This window comes from Anneissia japonica, unplaced genomic scaffold (genome assembly GCF_011630105.1).
Source record: "Anneissia japonica isolate Jap-2015-1 unplaced genomic scaffold, ASM1163010v1 scaffold9290_len831353_cov190, whole genome shotgun sequence".
NCBI classification, from domain to species: domain Eukaryota; kingdom Metazoa; phylum Echinodermata; class Crinoidea; order Comatulida; family Comatulidae; genus Anneissia; species Anneissia japonica.
The window spans coordinates 660,384-677,028 of record NW_022745682.1 but is presented as its reverse complement, the minus strand read 5'-3'; the positions used below and the strand labels follow the sequence as shown (position 1 = coordinate 677,028).

At 34.9% G+C, this 16,645-nt stretch overlaps 1 protein-coding gene and 1 long non-coding RNA gene across 2 annotated transcripts; one reads left to right on the top strand and one right to left on the bottom strand.

Moving 5' to 3' along the window:
• Window positions 1–255: 255 nt before the first annotated feature.
• On the bottom strand, window positions 256–8,420 carry LOC117119997 (laccase-11-like). The gene is made up of 8 exons (XM_033264982.1): window positions 8,346–8,420; window positions 7,464–7,735; window positions 5,792–6,432; window positions 4,862–5,091; window positions 3,914–4,194; window positions 2,937–3,075; window positions 2,208–2,350; window positions 256–1,142 (listed from the first exon to the last, which is right to left on the bottom strand). Exons 1-8 carry the CDS (start codon window positions 8,392–8,394, stop codon window positions 1,047–1,049), a joined length of 1,851 nt encoding a protein of 616 aa, XP_033120873.1. The 5' UTR covers window positions 8,395–8,420; the 3' UTR covers window positions 256–1,046.
• Window positions 8,421–12,669: 4,249 nt separating this feature from the next.
• Window positions 12,670–16,610, top strand: LOC117120001. The gene is made up of 3 exons (XR_004447276.1): window positions 12,670–12,786; window positions 15,162–15,248; window positions 16,063–16,610. It is a non-coding gene; the product is annotated as an uncharacterized LOC117120001 (long non-coding RNA).
• The last annotated feature ends 35 nt before the right edge of the window (window positions 16,611–16,645 follow it).

Here is a 16,645-nt window from a genome sequence, read left to right as displayed (position 1 = left end):
CAGTCGCCTTGATAGCGACATTCGCCTTGGCAGGTTTGAATCCCACCATTTTTTGTACAACTGAAAAATTAACTTTTCGTTTAATAGCCATTATTACATCGTGTTTTTTAAATTGAACACTGCTATTTAGTCTTGTACATAGGCCTATACCGTAAAACCTCGAATAGAAGCCCAATGGGCTTAATCTCAAGAAGAAGCCCATCTCGATTTGAAGCCCCCCCCCCTTTTTTTTTGTTGCAAAAGTAGCCGCGAAAAGAAGCCCAAAAAGTAGCCTCGAAAAGTAGCCCATGGGCTTCTTTTCTAGATAGTACGTACATAAATTTCAAAGAAACAAAAGCCAATATTAAAACACGCTAGGTTTACACAATAGTTTAGGTGATTTAATGCCGGTTATACACTCATGATACAGACTGATGTTACAGTTGACACTATTTATTGTTTAATAGTAGTAATGCCCAAAATTTACAGCATTCATTTTGAAAAGAAGCCCCCTCCCCCTTATTTACTCTGAAATCGTAGCCTCGAAGTAGAAGCCCATCCGACGTTCAGGGCTTCTATTCGAGGTTTTACGGTAGGCCTTTTAGGTCTATAATGTATAGCCTATCTATTAACTTTATGGCAGGACTTAACTGTACCTTCATGGGCAATCACAATGCCGTATTTGAGGAATACAACCAGCTCTGTGAAGCTGTAAATAAAAACCGGGCACATACCGCGTCGCACGACGGTCAAACGATCGTCGCCAGACAAATCCAGCCCCGGCCTCTGTGAGCGAATGACGTCGCGCAATCTGCTGATTATACTGTCTGAACGGATCGTCATTAAAACGATCCATTTTCGTGCGCCTCGTCGCGTTGCGTTCTCTGCGGAAGTTGCGTCTTCCGACGACGACCACCGTTGCAGTGTGTGCCCGGGTAAGGTCTATAGACGTTACTACAGGATTTGGGTCGAGATATTAGAACGCAGGTATCTTTACCACCAGACCACTCGCCATTCATGATACCAGGAATCGGGCTAGGATTCTTGACCGGACGATTGAAATAATCTTAGTCAGGTGACCAAGGTCCGCATGACGGAAAATCTTTTGGTGGGTCTAGAATTTCGTCATCGTCACCGACTTGAATAACCATTGTCATTCCCAACTGTTAATTGTGAAATAGAAAAAAAGAAGTGGTATTAAACTAAATAATGAAAATCATTCGAAAGGTTATGATGACAGAGACGACAACGGCGGCGACGGCGATGATGATACAAATGAGTAAACTTAACATTACCAGTTTATATATTATGTTCAAATTTTGTACAAAGTTAATACGCTAACTGCAAACCATGTATTGTGTACGTAGGCCTAGGTACTTCTCTGTTTACAATATCATTTTTTAAATGTGACAAGTACACGTTTTTCCTATGAGCATGATGGTATATCACATCTATAGACCACACAATTGACCAATGAAAATTCACTCATCTCGCAAATTGTAGGGATCGTTTGCGTTCTCTGCACAACGTAGATTAGGACCAATTTGCGTCCTAAATTTCAGACAAGAGAACTCTTCAACGTCGTCGCATGCGCAGATGACGTAGGCCTAATTACACCTTAAACGTCGTTGCGCAATCGAACGCTTCATTCCTGAATTTTTTTTAAAAGACACTTAAAAGTTATATTAAATTTGTAGAAGATTAAATCTAACCCTTTAAAGCGAGATATTGCATAGTTTCAATTTATCACTAAGGTTTTAACAAATTGTATGACAAACTCTAAACGCATTACACTAACGCGATATATAATGGCAGGCACTCACGGCGTCGTACGATGGTCCTACGACCGTCAGCCGACGAATCCAACTCCGATCCCTGTAAGCCTTAAGACAGGCACTAACTGCGCCTGGCGGTCGTCGACCGAAGCGCTTCAGTAAGCAACGCCAAACGCGCGTAAACGAATCGTTTTTAACTTCAGACTGCCACCGACGGTCAGCAGACGGCATCGCGTCGTTCACTGCTCTCAGGGAACGGAGTTGGAGTCGGCTTTTGTTGGTGGCACACTCTGAACGGATCGTCATTAAAATCGATCCGTTGCGCGCGCGTTGTGACGTTCAGTCGCCATAGAGTCGTGTCGACTGACAACCGTCGGTTTAAAGTGAGTGCCCGGTTTTATAGATTATACGCGGAGAGTACATTAATGTATCATAAAGAATGTGTTTACTCACTAGTGCGTAGTTTTCGACTTGAGAATGAAAGAACCAGTATCCAGGATTTTCAGCCTTCCATCTGATGATAGAATAACCACCCATTGGTACGTTTATGGTATCTTTTTCAACCGATGATTTTAACGAAATCCGTGTAATACCAACTTTTGAAAATAAAAATGTGAACATAAATTAAATAAGAAATATTATTTTGGCTTCACAATGGGGAATATAAAATATAAGAATTCTTACTTTTAATTCCGGGCATAATTATTTCTTATTATTATTATTATAAAGGGCCTCGGTCAGTTTCCATTTAGCCCACTGCCAATCCGGTCTTTTGCCGTCATTTTCTGCCTATAGCTCGCTGCCCTCCTGCAGTTTGCCATCATAGGTCCGTCAATGATTTTCCTTTAGATTCATCGAGCGTTATTGCATAACAGTTGTTGATACGGAATAAGTAGGCATTAGTAGCCTGATACTGCAACCAACTTTCAATAAAGAACTGTAGATACAGACAGTATAGGGCTACTCTGTTGTTTTATACAGTATATTTAAGGGTCCTTTTCATAGTAAAGTAAACAAATCAGAAAATCGATTAAAATAGCAATAAACATTTGACCATTTACTATTACATGACTATGACTACCATTAATAACATTGAGATTTACAGGAATTGAAACACCCCCCCCCCCCACTATTAATAGGCCTAATAATTTTTAGGCCTATTACTACAAATATTAACAGTACCTGTCTTATCATAATTGATGATGTCATACGCGCTCAAGTTGGACATTTTCCCTTGAGCTAGAACTCTGAACGAATGCCCGTGTATATGCATAGAATGATCTGAGATATTGAAGCTGTCAATTATGACGAACTCCACCACCTTTAAAAAAAAGTAGGCCTATAATGTATTAGTACATATAAAGGTAACTCTTACATACTACATGTATTATTTGCATCTAGGCCCTATGTACATTATTATGTGTATACGTATAGCAAAACGCATGAAGCGAATTTAAGGTGACTTTACATTGCCCGTCTTATAAGCATTTGTGACGACAAGACAGGCTCTCCGAAGAGATCCATTTTAATATAAAACATGATATAATAGAGATAAACTGTATTGCAGTATGTTATAATTGTATATACATTATGAACATCAAAGAACAGGAATCTGCGAGTGTAAACAAAAAAAAGCAAAAGGAGTAATGAAATGAATATATTAATTGGAATTTAAACAGAAGAGGAATCTGTCAAGGAAAGAAGAAACACCCTCCACCGGGTCCAGAATCCAGGAACTTTGCCATAATATGCCTACATTGACCAGTGATTATCCCAGTCTGAATTAATTCATTGTATTTTTTAAAGTGTCTGACGTCACAATTTTGATATAGTGCTAATAGCGCATTTCATATGCCAACTCATGACAAACGAATAAGATCGCACTAACGGTGACGTAGAAATAATTTCAAAAATACAAACGCAAAATAAAATAAAGAGAGGTCGGGTACAAGTAGGCACACACTCCCAAAACATCGGGACTAGATCCCATCGACATTTGCTTTATGCTAATCGAATAAAGAGCGAATGCAGATATGCGGGCAATTGTATATAGGCCTAATAATAGGTTGAATTAATTATTTATTATAGTACAAATTAACCAGTTATTTATATAAAGTGTTTTACCGCAATGTTACTACAGGTATTGCATGAATCCTTACCTGTCCAACTTTTAGCTTAAGGACATTGGTACATGTACAGCGCTTTTCCATACATTCTCCCACAAATGTGTGGTTTCTAGTGGGCTCACATATATCTATGTCACTTGCCTCTGATGAGACGAATGGGGTTGAAGGAAACATAAACTCCACATGATTCATCATGAAATTCGTGGTATGGTCAATCGTAGCGTTCGCCCCACTACCGGTCATTATATTAAAGTCTAAATCCAGTGTCACGTAATATACCTCACTTACAAAATATAAGTCTGGATCAACGGCGTCTATGTTAGAGATATAGATAAGGCAGAAACCTTCTAAGTACGTGCATTTAAATATAACTATCTTTCATTTGAAAAATCCTCAGATATAGCCCTCCGTGACCAAATACAAAGTAACCTTTGTTTTTTTTTAGGCCTACATAGGCCTATACTTTGTATTTTTTTCTTAAACATAGGTCTACGCCATATATTCAATTCCCATTCCACACACATTCAATCAAACCATTGAACTACACATTTTCAAGCATTTATAATTTACAAGTGATTAACTTTCATTAAAAACACAAGTTAGTTTTTATACTTTTTGCTACGATAATTTAAATGGTTTGAAAGACAACGGCTGAAGTTACAACATGACCAATAATTAAAAATTTAATAACGGTTTAACTATTTAATGTTTTATTATTTGAATTATTATTATTAGTTCAGCACCACAAACAGTATGTATAAGTTCTACTGTTTTCTCTACTCTCTCCGTTCCACGCGCCTCAGGATATTGGTTAAGTAACAATTATTGTTGTGTCTTCTTAATAATGTGACCATTATAAGTATTTTAATAATAATAATAATAATAATAATAATAATAATAATAATAATAATAATAATAATAATAATAATAATAATAATTTACTCAATTTATTTTCTTCAATAAAGATCAGCGTATCCTTACAGTGTGCGTGTGTATCACTTAATGTAAATACACCTTCCTCATCCTTAAACATCAAGGTAGAAAACAAACGTTTTGTTTTTGGTTCAACGTCACAATTCAAATTAATTAAATCTACGCCTCCGTAATTTAGAATAGCGCTTCCGTTTCCCGGACACAGGTCGTAGGGAGCTGTAGACATAAATATACAGTATACAGATGGGTTTGCTGACGCCTCTAGTACAAAATCTAACCTGTAGTGAGACAGAAATTAAATTATATTTGATTTGTATATTTTTTGAAGATTCAATTAGAGTAAAAAAGTGCAGTGTGTGCTTAGATGTTTCATCGATCACTGCTAGTTCACTGACAGATCACCGACAGTACACAATTTTCCAGGATTTTAAAACAGTGCGGGACAATATCAGGGTGGGACCCATTTTCTTAAAAGTTGACCCATTTTACGCAAAAATATGAAAAATCTGGACACAATATTGAATACCGACACGATGGCGTGCATTTCGATACTTGGAGCATGTATTATACTATCTTATCTGAGAATTATCAGTGGACCTTTCAGTAACTACACACACTTATGACTTTACTAGGTATAAGTTCGATCTACACAAAATATAAGAAATAGAAATTCTATTCTAATCAGTTTCCTGCTGGGGAACGTGTAAGGCGCTAACTTCATTTGTAATAAACTTACTAAAATGCGCTACTAAAAAAAAATCACATTATTGATGTCTCTGAAAATATCTTTATCTATCGAATTATTAATTTAATAGCTATTAAAAAAAATACAATATCTGGATGTCTCTCAAACAATTGTTTTAAATTAAATATTGTTAGTATTGTTCATGGTACATGCCGTTGCTATTTCTATTGCTAATGATACTGCTGCTGTCGCTGCCGCCGCTGCTGCTGCTGCTGTCGCTAAGATTATCTTACCTTTCACCCGGAGCGAACACCAGAGAGTCTGCCCGGACCGGCTCCACATCGAAGCCGTCAGTAGCAATAACCGTTATTGGATGGGATTCGATGGTAAGTTTTATATTACATTCGCCAATCGCTCCGTTGACCACTCGCATCCGATATCTATAACCCCATTCTACTTTAAATACAGGAATAGGAACATCAATAGTGATGCCCTTATTTTTGCCCTTTCCATTCGCCAATATCGTTAAGGTATGCGAGTGTGTAGGGACAGCATTTTGAGCTAATAAAGTAAACTTGTCTAATGCTAATGTACTCGTCCAGTCGCTAAATATTATCGAATGTTCCTGAAGATCGAAGTCATATTCTTTGCTGTTAATTTCTGTCTGTGTTGGCACCCTGACGATCAAGGCTCCGTACAGGCCGTCGCCTCTCTGGACACCGTTGTGAGACCGCCACCAATGGGTGCCAGGCGGATCTGCTACAAACTTGTATACAAATGACGTTGCGCTTGGTATTGGACATTGTGTAATCATTGGAACACCATCCGCCCAATTGGTTTCAAATTGATGTATGCCGTGCCAATGAATTGTCAATGCATTGCCACCTTGTAGTTCATTGTTGACTTTAACACGAATAATATCACCATGGCAGACCTAGTCGTAGAGAAATATGTTATAAAGACAGGCAAATCTTACTTTGAAAATTTCATCCATTCATCCATCTCCCATCCATTCATACATCCATGCATCCATGTGATCCATTCATCCATATCCATCCATCACTTCATTCATGACGAGAGCTTTATTTAAACGATTTACATTATTTATTTGAATTATTATTAATTTTGTTTATTTTAATTATAATTTAATTTTTCCTGTTGCATAATTCTAATTTTCTCTTCTATTTGCTTTTCCTTTCCTTGCCCATTTCCGTTTCATTTCTGTTTATACTTTATTCTTTCATTTCTTTTATTTTTTTGTCTTTCCCATATCGTTTCTTTCAATATCTCTTTTTTTTCCATTGTTTTTCTTTTTTCTTTCCTTTTCCTTTCCCGTTCTTTAACTTTTTTTCACTTCATTTTCTTTCCCTTTTCCTTCTTAACTTTGCCTTTTCTTTTGCGTTTCTTCTTTTCTTTCATTTACATTCCTTTCTTTTTCATTTGTGTAAGGGTTTTGAAAATAGTATGTATTATATTGCCAGAATATCGATGTGAGCTTCACTATTGTTGAGAAGGGTTACAGGGGTAACGGAGTTATTCATGTGCCAATAAATATGTCCCCAAAAACGTCAAATCTGTCATTTTAGTGTCATGTGACCAATGCACCCCATACACCGGCACACATCATAGGCCCAGGCTCAATTATTTGACACGTTCCAGTGTTTATAGGCTAACGAGGAGAAACGGTCTTAACATGTTCTATAGAATGGCGCTGTTGCTCTCAAGTAATAACTTCCCTGAGTTTTGGCTAGTTAGAGCTATGACAGTCGGTGTATGGGGATCTAACGTACATAGGCCTATGTATAATTACATTATCATAAAAGTGTTTATTTTTCCCGCTCTAACTCGAATTTGCCAATCTTTAAGATTAGGTTTAGAGCATGCGCCTCACTAATCATAAAAAAGCTATGAGTTAATAATATGCATTCTACCGACTAAATATATACTGCTAATTATCATACTTACATGTATACTTGGACCTGGTGAGTAGTCATTAATCGAAATGATGGCTCGGCTTGAACCGTCAGCAGAAAAACATTCTGCTAACCCACATTGGAACTTGTTATCTGGGCAGTCAACACAAGGCGCTGCCAGTATATACCCCCACTTTATGGTAAATTCAAACTCACACACTCTAGGCCTAGCCGGAAACTTGCACTGTCTAAAACAGTCAGTGGAGTTATTGTTCATCGATATCTCCTGCTTTAGCACACATTCTAACGAGGTTGATATAAGACCTGAGAAAAAAAGGTAAATTATTTTTTATTAAAAAGAAAACCATACGCGACTAATTATTTTTCAAACGAATAGAGAATGAGGCCGTGTTTTGAAATTCGTAACCGAAATACTGTAGTCTCTGATTTTCAGTTGTTTCAATTCAAATGGGTTTATGGAGGTAAATTTATCCTAATATACCTATATCATTTATTTCTAATGTTGTTTAAAGAATTACTGGTTTTAAACCCAACGAAAAAGTTCCTATTTTAGAAATTAAGAAATATAATATTATTTAACAATCAGCCTAAGTATGAAGCGAACCAACGCTTTGATTCGCGCGAATAAATTCGCCTAGTAGAAAACCGACTTAAGAGTTTACATGTTCGCGAAGAGCGAAAATAACACTAATTTTTGTGGATAAACTCAATTGCACACACAACGAATGAAAACATATTATATAATATGAGATGAGATATCTATCATTTGGTTAAAAACAAATTTGAACAACGCTAAAAAATACAGGTTATAACTACTAAATAGATGCCGGACCGATTTTGGCTTATTATTTCCTGACAGGCCTACAAGAGAGATATCACAGAATCTGAATTAATAATTAATTAATAAACTTACCATTGTGTGTAAAAATCAAAATAATTGATGTTACTTGGGCCAAATTCATATTCAATTCTCCCTAAGTGACTGTGTGATATAGTATTTTACGTCGCTGATTTAAGCCGGAATCTATAACAAAACATTAGACCCTAATTAGGAAATTACGCTGGTATCAAATTAATTACAGTATGTATTATAAAGGTTAATTCATATTCAATTCTCCCTAAGTGACTGTGTGATATAGTATTTTACGTCGCTGACTTTAGCCGGAATCTATAACAAAACATTAATTAGGAAATTACGTTGGTATCAAATTAATTACAGTATGTATTATAAAGGTTATTGAATGATGGAGGAATTATTGTATTACCACGTTGCCATACGTAGCACTAAAATATTCAATAAATTTGTTACCGGTAGGCCTAATGGAATACAAATTTATAAGAACACCAGGGTTGAAATTGCTTATAAAATAAGAACAAAATAAGAACAAATTGAGGCTGAGGTAAACTGTCAAATGGGCATTTTATTTAAAAACAAAAAACAACAAAAAACACGGTAAAATGCTTTTGCTCTTACACGTACCCTGAGGTGTGACTATGTAATAGGCCTACCCTCTGGGCAAAATTTTACCAGTGTAGTAATCGATTGCCTTTGGCCGAGGTGGTCAAGTTGCATAGACAGCCAGGTTCGAATCCGGGTTGAGGTGATTTTTTGGAGATGATCTCACTAGAAGATTTTTATTCTTTCACAAATTCGAAACTACTTGATGAGGTTAACATAGGAAAAGCTTGTCTAATATAAACTTTGATAATAAAGTCAATAAAGTGCTAGGCCTATCCGTTTTTTTTTATTTCACATAGTTTATCCAAATAATAAGTCCCCACCTACTTTTCGCGGTATCTACTGGTGATCTTCTCTCTTTACTTATGTTCCGTATGCTCCACTTCAACTGTATGGCCGTAGTCAAATCATGTCGATACAATTTAAGGAGCTCAACTAGGACTAGTTAAAGCTCTAGTTTGAAGTTGGGGGGGGGGGGGCATCTGGTTTGGAATGGGAGAGCATTGGATGGACTATTCCCCTGGGGGATTATTCATCTAGTAATAAAAATACAGAAAAACTGAGAAAGACGCCCATAAAACCATAATGTAGAGTATGTTCTGACAACAAAAGTTTTCATCCTGGCTTGGGCTCGGGCCCTATGGAGATTTTGTTCTTACCACGAAAATTTTTCATCTTGGTCCGGGCCCCCAGTAGACCCGGGTCCCGGGGCAGTGACCCCTCCCCTGACCCCCCCCCTCTCGACACCACTGACGACAATGACCAAAACAACACAGAAGCGTATGTCATACAATTTCTGAGGCAGAGGGATATAATCACAGGAAAACACACCTCCCGGTAAGACTGGTAATTTTCCGCTGTAGGATCGGAGTGGGTAATTTCAGCAATGGGTGGAAAATTTCTCCCTGGAGAAAGAGGAGAATTCCTGACAGGCACTGGGAATCTCCCGATAAGGTGGCGAATTACCTCCAAGCGGAAGAGTTTTCTGCAAGTGGAGGTGAGGGCAATTCTCTTTTTAAACAATTCTGTAGTAAAAGTCCTGGCTACGATGGTATATATAGGCCTACCCCCAAGAGTTATTAAAGCCATTGCAAATCAAATAGTCGTCCCATTTCATACTCAGCGTTACTTATTCATGTCAGGAAATTCCCCACCCATGGGAATAATTCCAACATCATTATTGGAGAAGTGTTAAGAAAAAACGATAGACATTGATATGAATACCAGTACGTTATGTTTTTTGGGTTATCTTTTAGGCTTTTAAATTACATACTTATATAACACGACAAACAAACAATCAGACAAGGCATTTTATTTCAAATTACCATGGGGCCCGTCTCTAAGACAACTAAAGAATAAAATTACTCGATATTTATTTATTTATGTGAAATGAATTGTTTTTGTAACTTTTGTAATTTTATTTTTGTAGCTTATAATAATAATTGATTATTGATTTACTCGAATATTCTATGTAATAATAATAATAATAATAATAGTTACCTGGTGTATTTATGTGTGTGTGTGTGTATGTATGTATGTAATTGTAAGAGTAATATAGTATTTATGTGCAATTTTAATATATTTAATTGAATATTTTTAATTTAATATTTTTGAACTGCAATTTGATATTTTCTTTTTTTTTTTTTGAAATTCAACTCAATTTGTTGTAAATGAAATTTCTTTTATAATAATAACTATAATTTTAATTTATCTATAATATTTTAATACGTAATGAATAGTAGCGTTACAATTTTGTTTATCAACATTTAATTTCAATGATTTCAATTATAGCCCTAAATATATATGTTTTATCGCTTTGCTTTTTGTAATTTGATGTTTGTTTGGTGTCTGTGTCTTTTTTATGATTAGTTTGGTTTTCTAATTGTTTATACCAGATTCAAGAAACATTTCTGTTTATCTATTTTTATATATGAATAGACCAATAAAGTTTATCTTATCTTATCTATCGATTAACAGCTATATATATATATATATATATATATATATATATATATATTGCATTTAGCACGGAAAAAGGAACTTTTTAACAAGAAGGACCAAATACCAAGCGACCTTAGATATAATATAATATACAAATTTAGTTGTCCAGAAGAGTCCACAAAAGTATGAATATTTATTAACGTGCTTTCCTCTCAATACACTTGCATCACTAAGCATACGTAAACCAATGGGAGCAGTATATGTGCTGATGTGGCATATTTATGAATAAACATTAGTGAAACATCTGTATCGATAAGCATACGTGTACTACTGGCACTATATAAGCTGACGTAGCACATTTGTTAAGATTTTATTTCTTTTGTTTTACTTACTGAAGATGACTGTGTGATACAGCAGAACATGTTAATTAAATCTTGGTTTATTGCTTTCAAATTTGTGTTGTTTATTATATCCTGTCGATCGCTTGGATCTATTATTCATGATTTGGGTTACAGCAGTTATGTTACATTAAAGATCATAGCCGTCGGAACATTTTGCAAGTGGTCCGGCCATTATAAGAGCGGGATGGGGGAGAGTCATACTCACCACAGCCCACCTGGTTGGGCTGAGGTGCGAAAATTTGAGGAAATGGTACCTCTAGATGGCTGAAAATGACACTCTATAACAAAATTCATCATCGCATCACCATTATAGTCAAAATGAAGCGCCAACAAATTTCTCATATACTTTTATCATCAGGCAACCACAGAGATCATTAGTATGTGTGATGAGACCATAGAAAATAAGACGCCGTCTTTGTACTTTAGTGTATCACTTCAAATTATGTGAGTCCACACCCATCTCAGCCCCACCATAGTTGGGGCTGAGGTGCGAACATTTTGGGAAATAAATAGTACCTCTAGATGGCCGGAAATGATACTTATATATAGTAAAATTCGTCATCATCACATCACCATTACAGTAAAAATGAAGCGCCAACGAATTTCTCATGATCTTTTATCATTGATTTTCCGCAACCATTAGATGTAATTAATTAATTAATATGCGTGATGTACCATATAAAATAAAACTTAAAAACATTGTCTTTGGTGTATTTGACTTTACTTTACTTACTTCAAAGCCGTAAGTCCACACCCACCTCAGTCCCATCTTGGTTGAGGAATAAAATCTCAAGATGGCCAGAATGACACTCTTACATGCCTATAGTAAAATCCATCATCATCACATCACCATGATTGTTTATCTGCAATTTCCGGCAATAATAGAGGTCTAATTAACTTCTGTATTGTACCATAGAAAATAAAACTTGATTGTTTTTGATGTATTTACTTTAATTTACCTACTTCGTGTGCCGAAAACCAGTATTATACTTTTTCTCATACTTCTCAAATTATAATAAAGGCACTGCACACTCGAGTCGTGTATTACAGATAATTCAGATGTTAGTGGGCAGAGATACCGGAATCTTGCTATAATAAGATGTACAGTAACTCTACTTAGGTTGTACAACGCTCTTTCGTTAAAACCTGGGTCTTTTCTGCAGTTTATTTCAACAACTTACAGGCATCTTCTTTACTTATGAAATTACATTCTGGTCGAAAAGTGAGTGGGGCCAAAAATTGTTGTTGTTATTGTTATTATTATTATTATTATTATTATTATTATTATTATTATTATTATTATTATTATTATTATTATTATTATTATTATTATTACCACCATTACCATTACCATTATCATCATTATTATTATTATTATTATTATTATTATTATTATTGTTATCATTATCACCCTCATTTAATACCCTCATCTCATAAAGGAATGGCGCATTAGAAAGAGAATACTGTAATGAACTGTTTTTCATACCACTCCAGGTGGCGTTTTACATATAAACATTACTCAATGGACTGCGAACGAGACTTGTATAACAAATGTAAGTACAGTATTGAACATTTTGCATCGTTAATTCACTAGTTAAATGGGAATTATGTCATCATTCTATGGTTATTATTTTGACTAATTTTGCTAGGCAGCCGCATTTAAGGCATTGGACAATTTCCTCTACAGAAGCATGCACTGACATGCTGCATTCTATTCAACAACATACATTCCAAGTGACTCGCTAAAACCACCGAAGACCTGAAACTGGCTAAAAAAAGTTATTTACAGTAATTACAGCATGGGGCTTGTTAACTTCCGTTATTTACATTGTAGATTCGTATCTCTTTTTTTCATTGACAATATATGCAACTTATTACCAAGAGCCTATAAAGTAATTATCTGGTACACAGCTTTTAATCCTGAATAATCGAAATTTGTTAAAGCCCGACAAAAATATTTTCTATATTATTTTTAAAGAACAGCGAAATTGATCAGGTAGGCCAAATGACACCGTCTTTATCAATATTGATATTAATGTCTTCATGAATGTGGATGTTTACTTCCATGATGTTGATATCAAATAAAGCTACTACTGTAGTCACGGATTCGAAATAGAGGGGATCCGGGGGGGGGGACTATCACATATGGATTTATGATTATGTCACCTCAATGGTCCATGCTCTAGATGGACTTAAATTGTAATATGAATACAATTTGCACACTTCCCCTTTTCGAATATACAGAGCAGTTGAGCATTTTATATAGGACTGTAATGATAATGATAATAATAATAGGCCTAATAATAATAATAAAAATAATAATAATAATAATAATAATAATAATAGGCCTAATAATAATAATAATAATAATAAGAATAATAATAAGAATGATAATAATAATAATAATAATAATAATAATAATAATAATAATAATAATAATAATAATAATAATAATTCATAGTGCCGGTATCCGTTTAAGAGGAAACGTTCATGGCGACCCCCCAAAAGAAAGTCGAAATGTGAAATATATTTGCATTTTCAATACATTTGAAATACAGATGCATTTTAAACACCAGACATGAGGAGTACATGGCTGAGCGTCTCTCTCTCACTCTCTCTATGTGGTCATGCGTGCACGGATATTTATTTATTTATTACTAATTCAACATATAGATGAATAATATGCAAAGGATGAAATTACTTGGATCGTGCCTGAAAGCAAGACATAGCCAAGGCCCAACCCCAAAGGTGGTACACTGATCATATGATAAAATGTAATTCATACATGAAAGTAAAAGCAATACAATAAAGCCTGAATTTGAAAACAATGTTAGCAAGAGGGCTTCCAGTTTTCAATAAAAGATAAGGTGGCAGACAATTTAACAGAAAATGGCGCTAGGAGGAAGAGTTTTCGACAAATTAGCTGCTTTAAGGAAAAACGATTTTTGAAAATAATGTAATCCTAACAGTCCTTGATTAGAGGGATCTATGGGAAAAAGGATAGGCCTAAGCCACACTTGTAGGGCAATTAGAGAAGAAATATTTAGCAAAAAGTACAACACGGCTAAGATTTCTTCTGACCTCCAAAGGGAATAAATTAAATAACCTCAGCCTGTCCTTATATAATCCGCATAAGTTGGTATGCTACGGCCAGATTTATCAAACTAGAAATCGGCTTAAAATTGTCTTAAGTCATTTTTTTTTTGCTTAAGTCAGATTTATCAATATAGCTTAGCTCATGCTTAAAATTAAAAATTCAACTGTACGCATGCGCCATCTAAGAAATTTTAAGCTAAGATTTTGCTAAGATGGTTTGATAATCAGCTTAAGATATTGGCTTTAGGGACATCTTAACTTTTTTGACTTAAGACATTTGCTAAGCTGAGATTGATAAATCCTGGGCCTGGTCCCCAGTAGCACATGTTGCTGTATTATTTTTAACTTGAAACGCAACTAGCCTTGCTCATGTAGTCCGAGTTACCATAACTTATAAACTAACATCAACTCCCTCGTCCGACTCCACGACATTAATTTGCCGATCCAAACAAATATATTTTGATAGCCAATGCAGTTGTGGTCAAAAGTCACATGGGTAATCCTGTACCGTAAGATTTCTCCCCATGAACCTCACCCAGGGATTTTATTCCAGGACCTCGATCAGAATTGTTGGATCCCCTATCGACATTTTTCTCATATTTTCCTGATTTTACGAACATTTTACTACAAAATCCTTAAATCGACACAACCAGCCAATGTAAGAGTCTATGTATAAATAAGAACATATCACTGGTATAATTTTAACTGTCTGTTGACAGGAAAACTATTTTGTCATTCATATATTTAATTATAAGTTTGTAACTTACTTTAAGTAATATATATTCAGTTATGGAATTAAATTTTTAAATTTTTTTAAAAATTAATCTTTCAGCTCAAGATAGACAGTGTATATTTAAATTGGACCTCATTGGAAATATGTTGGAATCCGGCCTAATGGGCGTTCCTGATACTCATTACGGTAATTTTTACTTTTCTTGATCTCAATTAATTTGTTATCTTGCTTATCCATGTTGAGCATCGAATAAATTCAATCAATCAGTCAACAAATATTATATCATGAAAAATGTTTGTATGAAGATAGTTATAGTATTATGTTTATTGTTTGAATATTGCAATTAATATGAATCTATATATTCATTTCTATCGAATAGTACACTTTTTTTTATAAATTTATTTTACAAATGACAATCGGAATGCTAACATAATATTTTTGTGTTATTGCGATCTACTTGTCCTACCCAATGCCATGTATTTGATAATCCTCACAACATTATGTGGTATGATGATACTATAAATAATTAATATTTAATATGATAATGCAGATATGATAAGAATTGTGAAGTAGGCCTACTATTATGTTGTATCAGCAGCATTGTCCATTGCGATAACTGAATACGATAATGTTCAGATTGGGTTGCTCCCGGGGGGGGGGGGGTGGCAGCTGGCCTTCCCCTCCCCCACCCCAAATATTTTAGAATGGTAAAAAATTGGAGAAATAAGGAAAATTACATTCAAATTTAAAATCTGAGAGTGTCATTTCTTGCCATCTAGAGGTGCCATAATCGAAAAGTTTCTTACCTCAGTCCCAACCATGGTGGGGCTGAGGTGGAGGGAACAATTCATCTGGCAAAGTCCCTCCCCGTGGGCCCCCTCTATTTCAAACCTACTGGCTCTGCCTCTGTTTTTATTTATATATTAATTATGATTTGATAATACTCCGTTATAATTCGTTCTCTGTTTCCTTATCTTTTCTCAATATTTTTCTTTTGCAGTGATATAGACAAAGAAGCCACAACTATCAGGAAAGAATGTCCGGACTCAATCGTGAAGGGCAACAGAACTTACCAATTATTCATAGATAGCCAAAAATTGTGTCACTCATCAAGCTTCCTGCAAAAATTCTGGAAATGAAATTAATTAATATATAGTGTAAATTTCATTTTTTAAACGTTTTTCTAGTTCTCTGCAATAATCTAAAAAATAATGCAAGTAGTAATTCTTGTAGGCTTTATGTTTATTAATATTGCATTATTACTGCTAATGTTTATCTTATTAATAGAAAAAGTAACCCGTTTGTTGAAAGAATATAGACATGTAAGATAATAAGATATAACATTTTGAGGATTAAAATCACATTTATTGATTTTTGCCGGATGTACATGAAATAGGCTAGGCCTACAGTATATAAATATAACCGACGTCATTTCCTGTGTTGTAAAATTCGACAGCACCTTGCTCTAAAAAGTTTCGTAATTTGTTGGTGTCATGTGAATATATTTGGAAGAGTGTTTGTAAGATATAGAAGCCTGTAATAATGTTATATTCCAATCGAAGTGATTATAATATATTTAATTC